At 33.3% G+C, this 10,702-nt stretch overlaps 1 protein-coding gene and 1 long non-coding RNA gene across 7 annotated transcripts in view; one reads left to right on the top strand and one right to left on the bottom strand.

Annotated features, from left to right (window-relative positions):
- LOC139815691 (uncharacterized) overlaps nt 1-10,702 on the top strand; it is a 197,857-nt gene that overhangs the window by 11,418 nt on the left and 175,737 nt on the right. The gene's annotated exons all lie outside the window — the stretch shown is intronic.
- Nucleotides 709-10,702, bottom strand: part of LOC139815690 (calcium uptake protein 3, mitochondrial-like) — a 32,310-nt gene continuing 22,316 nt past the window's right edge. Inside the window, exons 4-12 of one of the 2 annotated variants that reach the window (XM_071782759.1) lie at nt 6,556-6,603; nt 5,446-5,528; nt 4,687-4,749; nt 4,030-4,128; nt 3,170-3,298; nt 2,502-2,725; nt 1,695-1,852; nt 1,370-1,527; nt 709-1,097 (exon numbers count right to left, since the gene is read on the bottom strand). In XM_071782759.1, the coding sequence (XP_071638860.1) occupies nt 1,029-1,097; nt 1,370-1,527; nt 1,695-1,852; nt 2,502-2,725; nt 3,170-3,298; nt 4,030-4,128; nt 4,687-4,749; nt 5,446-5,528; nt 6,556-6,603 (1,031 nt within the window). In that variant the 3' untranslated portion in view covers nt 709-1,028. The remainder of the gene's footprint in view (nt 1,098-1,369; nt 1,528-1,694; nt 1,853-2,501; nt 2,726-3,169; nt 3,299-4,029; nt 4,129-4,686; nt 4,750-5,445; nt 5,529-6,555; nt 6,604-10,702) is intronic. The other variant, XM_071782760.1, reaches the window with a different exon arrangement.

The raw sequence follows: 10,702 nt of genomic DNA, 5'->3' as shown, positions 1-10,702 counted from the left end.
GCTTGTCACATCTTGTTGAGTAGAATTTAATAAAGATTTTTGTCCGAGATAAAAAACAATATAATCATTAACAACTATTTTTATAAAACATTTAAATAATTATACAAGTTTAGCTAGTGTTTTTTTTATAGCAATAGCTTGTTCATTATCTTCATCTTTAATATAAAATTTATAACATACCTACAATTTACACTGTATAAATGTTTAAATGTTTCAATTTACTTAAATATGATATCCAGATAGGATGTTTTATAAATCGCGAACTTAATCTAAATTTAAAATATTAGAAGCCAAGTTGAGAAATATCGTTGTTTCAATATCTGAAAGGATATTGGGGATAAAAAGTAGAAAGGAGATACATATATAACAGAAATTATAAAGTTTATTATTAAACATTAAAATTTTAACGCGTTAAAATATACATCAGATAAAAGAAATTGATGGCTTTAGATTTGCCAGAAAGTACACATTATGAAAAATTGTGCAATTTCTGGACATTCTACGTACGTCGAAAACTTCGCTAAAATTTTTTTGTAGAGACAGCTACAATCATAGAAAAATACGATTAATCACGAAATCATATAATAAACTAAGATATATCATTATAAGAATAAATAACTCAATAAAAACAGTTGAAAAGACATAGAATAATTGGACATAGAATTTCTACTTCATAGTTTCTGTTATTTTTATTAATTAGAACGCAAATGTGTTTTCGTTTTTCTATTACCAATAATATGACTATTTTATATACATATATCATGATTATTTGAAATTTAAACAACATATGGTCTTTGCTGTATTTACAACATAAATTTGACTGTATATTGCATAAAACATAATATATATATATTGCACGTTTTAACATTTTCAAATAAATAAATATCAGTAAAAAGGTAAGGAATTATGAAATAATTCGATGACGATCAATGCTATTGGAAAATATTCAGTATTTATGAGATTTTTGTAAATTAGCGAGTGCCCTTGTGCCTTCACGTTTCTATTCACATTCCATCGCGATTTTTCCTTCAGGGTGCTTTCATTTCTTGTTTCACGCAAAATTTGAATGCCTCCCATCCTTCATTGCGTTGTTGAGACTACAAAAGATCGAGTTATTTCACTAATCAACAGTGATTACAATATTTTCATTGCATTTTGTAAATTTCCCGATAATATTATATGTATAGTATATTGTTCTGTAGAGCCTAAAAAATGGCAACCATTCGTACACGTCTTTTCTCAGTTTTGTAGTAAGTGTAGTCGACTTTATAATATTTCATACGAGACATTATACATCTTCTAAGATAATTCTTCAAAAGTGGAATATTATATATTTTCAAAGTGTTTGTAGAAATCCACGATGTCTTACCTTAAAGCCTCTATGCAATCTATCTTTCATAATTGCTATAAACTCCTTGTAGGAGAGTTGGCCGTCTCCATCTACATCGAATAGCGCGAAGACTGTGTCGATTATGTGAGTCGAAAGCATCGTTCCCGTGCATATCTTTACAGCGCGTTGAAATTCGTCTAGAAAAAAAAAGACAATATTATAAAGATGTGACAAAAGAGTACTTACGTTTCAAGCAGTTCACATTTAAGGGAAATAAATTTAGTTAATTTAATGCAATGAATATTTTTAATAAGTAAAAACTAAAAAGTCGATTATTCTGATTAATATCTTAATTAATATTTACCTTTGGATATAGGATGATCGGCTAATGTGTACATTCGCATCGCTATCGAAAAATCGTCCAGATTGTTCAGAAATTGATAGAAGCGTCGAAACTCCTCGAACGTGATACCAATATGTAATTCCGCTCGATCCAACATTCTGTCCAAGTACTTGTCATATCTGTGAATTAAATTGTCAAAAATATTGCGTGCAGTTTTTAAATTAATTAAAAAATACAGAGATGGGTCGCAAAATATTCACATGGTAAAAATTTCGATGCTGCTTAGTTCAGTTCATAATATAGTATATTGTACAACTAGTGGGAAAAGTGGTCGATTCTGAATGAGTGTGAAGTTGGTCGCACGAGCGAAGCGAGTGCGACCATCACACTCATTTGGGCTCGACCACTCTTCCCACGAGTTGTTCATACTATTTTTCCTAACAAGAGCGTGAAACAGGCCGCTTTTCGCGCTTGTTTTACAATTTCATTTCTCCACTAGTTGAGAAATAAAGCCAATATTTGTGAGACGCGATTGCGCGATAAACTGTTAACATTTTAAATATTTTTAAATATTTTTTAAATAGTTTTCGCGCTTGTTTTACAATTTCATTTCTCAGTGGAGAACGCGCGCGAAAACAAACAAGCGTGAAAAGCGGCCTGTTTCACGCTCTTGTTAGGAAAAGAATATATATATGTAAAATACTATAAAATAAACATATCTCGCTTACATTTAAAATATTTAAAATGTTAACAGTTTATCGCGCAATCGCGTCTCACAAATATTAAAATATCATATAGTTTTGTAACTTTTATAATTATTAAACTTACTCGTCAGTTTCGAGATACGTGTATCGCAACAAAATTTTGGCGAAATCCAATTCGTTGATCGTATTATGTCCCTTGCTGAATTCGTGGAATTCCAGCTCTAATACTTCATGTTGTAAGTTCTCCATAAAGTGTTTGAAATCATCATATTTTAATTCGGTAGTACCATCTTTGCCGAAAAAGTGTATCATCAAAGAAGTATCCACAGCGTGACGTCGTTGCAAACCCTATGTAAACACAAAGTAAATATTAACTCATGCTAAAAACTCCTTATGATTTATCTAATACATTTATTATAAAAATCAAATTAAAAATTACAATTTTCTAATTTATAATTTTATTCGAATCCAAATTATTTTTATATAATTTCGATTATTATATTTATTTTGTCTTTTTATTGATTACAATATGAATTATTATAAAAGTAAGTTAGAGTGTGAGAAGTAAAATAGCGATTGTATTTTCTTGACGTTATTGGGGATTCGATCTTTTTACAGTAAAAATTTAATCGACGTCTTCGTCAGAGGACTATTTAAACCATTTTAGCCATTTTTGTCTGGCCAGAAGGCAACTAAGGCTAGATTATCTATTAAGATTCAGTTACCGATTGTCATTTATTGTAAATTCTTATACTTCGTCGTTTTGAAAGATATAATAATATCATGGTATACCTGATCGTCATCGATGAATTGGCCTTGAATTTCTTCTGGCGTTTTCTGGCGTTCCTGCAATTGTTCCAATTCCTCTTTGGTTTCGCATCCATGGCGGCCTCTCCACGCATGACTGAATATTTTCTCCATCTGTATCGAGGACGGAAGGTGTGAGAGAGAACAATTGCTATCGCGACAAATCGACGCGATGTTAACACACTTTTTACTAACGAATACATGTGCCAAGATTACATGATATAAAGGCAAAGTGACAGGCGGTGCTTCGGCATCCAATGTTAGTACATCTGAAATAAGTGGCAAATGATGTTAGAGCAATGATTATTGATACGTTAGGACACAGAGATGTTTTCGATACAGTTGCTAAGCTGCATATCAATGTATTGAATATATAGTACAATTTGAGACAGATTAGTGATGACGTTTGCATATATGTACATTTAGCTGTTTAGATCTGCACGTATACCCATGGAGAAAGATTAGTATATATCCATCTAAATATATTGCTTACACCTTAAAATAGATAAAAGATTGTATATGGCAAAATATATATTTTTTATTATATTATATATTGCAATTAGCTTTCAAATAGCCTAAAAACAACTTCGATAGTTATTGGTAATAATAAAATATATTGTTATTTTTCTTTACTGTAATTATATTTTTATTATATTTTTATACAATCTTTTATATTGCCACTTTATGTTAAATAATACAGACATATGAAGATAAAAGATATAGACAAATTATTAGAAAGACATAAAATATTAAACAAGAAAAAATTGTAATACAAAAAGAATAAATCCAAAGAATATTAAACCCAACAGTGTGATTTGCAGCGTTTTACATATTTGCAAACTTACGTAAGAATTTGAGGTGATTTCGTTTGATTTATTCGGACGAACTTCGCGAAGTTTTGCCTTCCCTAGATAGTCTTCGCTCGGAGCAATTATGGCACGTAACTAATTTGTTGAAATAAATAAAAAAGCATTAGCTTTGGACAGAGAATAACGCATTATGAAAAAAATAAAATAAAAAAAATTTTAATCAAAATTATTGCAAAAGATATTTGCAACAAAAATTATAAATTAAAAATGATTAATAAATACTAAATCAATCTTTTAAATACAAATAGGTACTAATAATGAATAATTAGAATATAAAACATTTTATCTTTCTCTGAAATATATAATAGATTCCAAAATTTTATTAAGAAACCCTGAAAAATGAGCCGTTTATAAGTCTTTATAATTAGCGATATAGCTATTCTGAAAAAATCAATTAACATTCGTATTTAAATGTAATTTAAAAATGCATAATATACTTTTAATAACATTAAAGGACTTTTGCAAAATAAACAGCTCAAGGCGAAATGGAATGGCAAACAACCGCTAGATGATTTCATAGCTGAAAGAGATATAACGGCATCTTCATATTGATTTTCTAAACACTAGTCGATGTTTAACTTCTGACATCGTCCTGATTGAGGAAAAGTTTTCTAAAACTTTTCTGAAACTCACTGCACGTTTTGTTGGCTCGTCGAGATCCCGTTCCTTCAGGCTACCACCAAGTAAACGACGAATCTATAAGAGCAACCAAAACTCTGTTGATGCTAATCGATAATTAGTAGAAAAGTTTCTTAACGATAGAAGTTTCTTCTTGATACGTCCATCCCCTAAGTCCCAGCTAGCGTGTGCAAATTAAAATTCAGTAAAGGTTAATTAATCTTCCACTTATATTTGTATATCTTATATTTAAAAAAATTTCTTTGGATATTTGGGGATAGAAACGCCTCTCTTCTACTGCTTCTATTTTGATTCTTAAATACGCTTGCGTATTTCTATTGGATTTGATATGATAAAAATATTACATAATATATAACATATTTGCAGATTGCAGATTTGCTAGTTTATCACGGCTTTCTAGCTCGAGCTTTACACGAAAAAAGATAGCAAGTAAAAATATAAATTAAATTAATAATACTAATAAAAAATATATACATTTAAATCAAAATGCAAAGTAATGTGCAACCTTATTGCTTGAATAATTTTACCGTATTTTTACTCGCTGAAAGAAAATCTTACAATGATTTAATAATTCAAGAAGAAAATTCTTGTTCTTCTGCTGCTATAAGACTAAATTAAGCAAATTTAAATTTTATTTCGTAAAGTAAAATAGAAAAACTTAGTAAATACAAGTTTTTACTAATTATAGCTCTAATGATGTTCCTGCATCTGCAATTACCAAAAACGTGCGTGCATGCGAGGCAGCTATCTTACCACAAGAAACTCAGTTTTGTCGACTCTCTCGTTTCCGTCGATATCAAACATATTGAAGGCGATTTGGAAACCAGTTTTCGGCTCTGTAACGAGATCAATTATCACTGTAAATTTACCGCATAAATTGAGATGCTCAACATTAACAAAGCATATTTATTTTTAACAGACGGTATCTAAACAAACTTTAAATCTTTTTTTTTTGTTCACGAAATGCGAATGTATGTATGTATGCAACATATAGAGGGGTAAAAGCCTTAGTGGTGTAAGTCAAATTTTTTAAAATATTGACTCGAGTGCATAGATGCAATTTATATATTGTTATATATTGTTATTTAAAAAAATTTGACTTACACTTATACTAATACTTTTACCCTCCATATAGAGCATTCCGGATAAAAATGTATTTTATCTAGAATATAATACATTTTTATCTACAAATTTTTGAACAATTTATGATAAATTTTTAAATCTTTAAAAAGTTATTAACGCATAAAAAGTTTATTAATTGAACAAAATTTAAGGATAATTAAATTTCTATAGGCTGCACGTAAACAATTGCGCAATTTTTCATTAATTCTATTATAAAATTCATTTTAATTCTAAAGTTTTTTAAAATTACTTTACTAAAGTTACTTTAAAATTAATTACGTAAATATAAAACTGAATATCGCAAAGCTTTAAAAATATGTAGCTAAAATTTCGCTGAAAGCACAAAATCCACTCTAAATTAATCAAAGAATTCGCGGATGAAAGACAGGACGCGAAAAAACGTAGGACAATCTATTTTCCGTGAATTTTAACTAACGTTTTTACGTAGAATGCACTGACATTTAATACGTGTATGTGTTCCGCATACTATTCAAATTGTTCACAATAATTTGTGCGAGGCACGTCAAACAAATTGAATGCTTTGTGCAGATTACAGCTTCCCAAGCAAACAAAAAAGATGAACGCAGTATCTCATCGACCAATTTTTCTTCCACAACGTATGGTTTGTACATCCAACATCGCGATCGATCGTTGCGTTTCATTTAAGCGTTTTGTGCATTTAAATCGCAATTTGCCTTGTGTGAATATATGTCCAAAGCTATGGCGGCGCGGGAAACTTACTCGTCAGGATGGACAGAAGAAACAGGTACTCCGTGTAAGAAATAATTCCTGAAAGTAGAAACGTGAGCAATTTATAATCACGAAAGTGATGTAATTTAACAAGTTCTTGAGAAACGTTTACTTATAATAATTATGTGTACCTACAGTTTGTACGCATATTAATCGAGATATTAATAAATTAAAAATGACAAGAAGAATAATCAATTTCATCTTCACTTAAAAAAAAATTATATTAATTAAAATTTTCATTGTCGCATCAAGAGATTTCATACATATATTTCGCGCATATATCAATCTTAAATGTAAAAATGTGATATTATTTATCGTCTCTTTTCGAATAGTATATATTTGTATCAAATTAATAAAAAAAATTCAAATTTGATACTTAATTTCACAATTGGATATTTTCCCCTGTAAGATCGGGACGTTATAAAAATTTAAGCGATATCCCGAGAGGCAAATCGTTATACTCCACATGATTTCTATCTCGTAAATTTCGTCGAATTTCGTCGAATTCTTTCCTAATTTTTCCCGCTAATCCGCATTTAAAGGTAACGAGAGGTCTGCAGTATTAAACGCGTTTATGACATCTGGAAGTGGAATATGTCAAACACGCGTTAGATACGCCTCACGAGATTTCAGGTATTCTTTAAGACAACCATCGCCCTCGGGGAGGATCAATAACTTAGAATTTAATAGCAAAAGCGAGACCCGCGCGGACGCACCTAAATTCTGATTTTAAACGTACTCCCTTGCGGCGCGGTTTAGCTCGTATATGTATATAACATGTAACATAACAAGAGGGCTACTTTACAGATCGTAGCCACCCCATAAAATCTCTTCATAGCTCTGAAAGCGTAGAAAATTAATGGCCGAAAAGAAAATAAAGAAGGCAAAGTCAATCCACTGTCTGTCAATGATGTTCCATGCATGTAAATCTGTTGTTTCATTGCGCTAGTTCATTAAATGTTTTGGTTGTCAGAAATATTTTTGGAATTACTATGAACACAAACCTGAATGGCATAAATTATATTATACCTATCGCTGATACTTGTTTTCATATCATGTCTGAAAATATCTCACATCATATAATGCTAAATAAGTATAATATCGGACAATTATAAAATTAAGTATCTAATTTGAATTTGTCATCAGCTCGATATAAGTATATATTTATTTAAAAAAGCCGATGAATTAATATTACATAATTTTTACATCCAAGATTGACGTGTACGTTAAGTGTATAAAATTACTTGATGCCTGCAATAATAGGGATAAATGCACGTAAAAAAATGTGTGTGTGTGTGTGTGTGTGTGTGTGTGTGTGTGTGTGTGTGTGTGTGTGTGTGTGTGTGTGTGTGTGTGTAATATATGTTATACAAGATATCTATAAAACTAAAGTTTCCAATAATTATTCTCTAGATACAAATATACTTGAAATGTTTAAGGGGATTCTATAGCGAAGGCCGAACTTCCTCGACGTCGGTAATGTCAACATTTCTAATCCTGTTTTCTATGTTATATATCTATGTCTGTCCTTGTCTAACCAGAGGCATCTGTCTTTGTTCGATTGCTGCGCCATCTCTCGCTACACGCAATACTGCTTATCCTGTCAACCTAAATGTGCTTTTGCTTAATAAAACTTCATTTTACGGAATCTTTTTTTCTAGACGTTGAATCTTAGTTTTATTTACACGATATTGTTCCTACATGTTGTCCCTACGTCGCCTTGGTGTCATTATATATATATAAACTGCAGTAATTTTGTTATTGTCGTCAGATGACAGTTGTATGTGCCCAAATTAGTAAAATTTTTAATTTTTTTTCGTTCCCGATATGAAATCGTACAACGCGATGTAGATTTTTGTGCGTACTTTAATTCTAGACCAAAAACTTGCAATTCTGTAAAGCCAATTCAAAAATTCCTTAAAATGAAAAAATGTCGGTAACTACCGCCACTATAGGATCCCCTTAAGAAGTGATTTATAATATTCGTAACTTACGGAGAGTGAGACATCTCGATATTTAGCTCGAAGTTATCATAACTAACGCAATAATGCGAGTAACACGTGTCGTTGACACAATAAGGAAATGCAGTGACTAGATGTTACGATTACGATCGCCCGGGAATTAGCGGGTATACTCAGATATATTGTTATACGCGATGACGCCATCCCGGTCGTTACCAGCGGTTTCTCGTCGATAGCGTCCAATCTCCTTAAGTCGTTCTTAATTGTAACGGTCCCGCGCGGCTCCACGAGTCCTTAAAAGCGGGCCGGTTTATCAGCGCCGATATAATTCCGCCTCGCACGCACGCGAAAAGGGGGAGAAAAAGAGGAGAAAGCAGCCATGGCATACGGTGGCGGTACAGGGACGAGGAACTCGTTATTATTGAAGAGAAGTGTGAAACTGACTGGCCCCCTCCTCTCCCATCGCGGCTCCCCTTACGTCTGCCGATTATTTGCATTTCCATTAGCGCGACGAACGTGCGATGCACGCGCAAGGAGCAAGGCGAAAACACTGCCGCCGAGAGAAGTGCAGCCGCGTCATTAAACTAATGATACAGCCCTGTCTGTCGCGACGAGCGTTGTACACGTGGGTGGCGGAAACCTGTGTCGAGTAAGCCCTGTAAATACCGTAAGTACAGGTTGCGGCCGTACACGTCGATCGCGATCGATAGTGTCCTGCTTATCACGCGCGTCTCGCCTTTTTTTTCGTCGAATCGCATATTTCGGTAGAAAGCTCTGAGGTGCGAACCGCGGCTCTTGAAGCTCGTAAATTTATCGAGACCCTATCAATCGTGGATTTTTTTACAGTAACTCGAATCGTAGAGTTTTATTTATTAGTGTTATAAACTTTATGCACGAATATAAAATATCATTCTTGCACGATATTGTTTAACACAATTGCCCTTCCTATGTATTTTTTATCAGGTGTTATAATCGTCATCTGATGTAGATGATTATTTTTATTTATTATGGCGGTCAGCTGTCCGCTACGAACGCGCGACCGCGACGGTACGCACGCTACGCGGCGCATCGCCAGCAAATTCTCTCGTAAGGAAGATTCGACATCGATCCCTATATCAAGGGCAGCTGCCGGGTGAAAATTAATTCTTATTTCTTTGAACACTACCGATATTATAGAGAATATGGACACACTACTAGGCGCCCTAATATAGATGTATCTCGAAAACAAAGAATCAAAGAAATATTTCTTTGTTTTCGGCCTTTCGGGATACATCCACCCTAGGGCGCCTAGTAGTGTGTCCATATTCTCTATAATATCGGTAGTGTTCAAAGAAATAAGAATTGATTTTCAGTATTTTCACCCGGCAGCTGCCCTTGATATAGGGGTCGATGTCGAAACTTCCTTACGAGAGAATTTGCTGGCGATGCGCCGCGTAGCGGGCGCGCGCCGAACCTTCTCGCCGATCGATACCGTGCTGCCGCCCGCGCCGCGCGCCTTCCGTCATACCGCGTGCGTACCATCGCGCGTTCGTGGCGGACAGCTGACCGCTACATTTATATAAATTATTATTATTTAGACCATTAAGGGGATCCTGCAGTGACTGGCGAACTTCCTCGATGTTGATAATGTCAACCTTTCTAATTTTGTTTTCCCTATATCTGTCTTTGTCTAACGAAATGACATCTGTCCTTTTTTCGATTGCTCGCCATCTCTCGCAAGATCCAACAACTACTGTTGCTGCTCTTCTTGTCATTCTGCATCCGTATTTGCATTACTAAAATAATTTTTCGATGGATCTTTTTTTGTACGCATTGAATCTTACTTCTACTTGCACGATATTATTCCTACATGTTTTCCCAAGGGCAGATGATAAACATTATGTATGTATAAACTGCAGAATTTTTGTTTTAAGCAAATATTGTCGTCAGGTGACAGATGCGTATGTGCCCAAATAAGTAATATTTTTAATTTTTTGGTGTTTTTGATATAAAATCGCGTTTGTTACCCTAGATTTTTGTGCGTACTTTAATTCTGTGAAAGATTTTTGCAATTCTATAAAGCTAATTAAAAGATCCATCGAAAAACGATAATGTCGGTAAATCATACGGCTGCAGGGGGAATCCTATATCCGGGTCTGTAATACCGACATTTGTTTTGCACAGATATCTTTTTTTTT

Source organism: Temnothorax longispinosus, chromosome 7 (assembly GCF_030848805.1).
Source record: "Temnothorax longispinosus isolate EJ_2023e chromosome 7, Tlon_JGU_v1, whole genome shotgun sequence".
Classification (NCBI taxonomy): domain Eukaryota; kingdom Metazoa; phylum Arthropoda; class Insecta; order Hymenoptera; family Formicidae; genus Temnothorax; species Temnothorax longispinosus.
The sequence above is the reverse complement of the archived record's forward strand: the minus strand, read 5'-3'. Positions and strand labels throughout refer to the sequence as shown.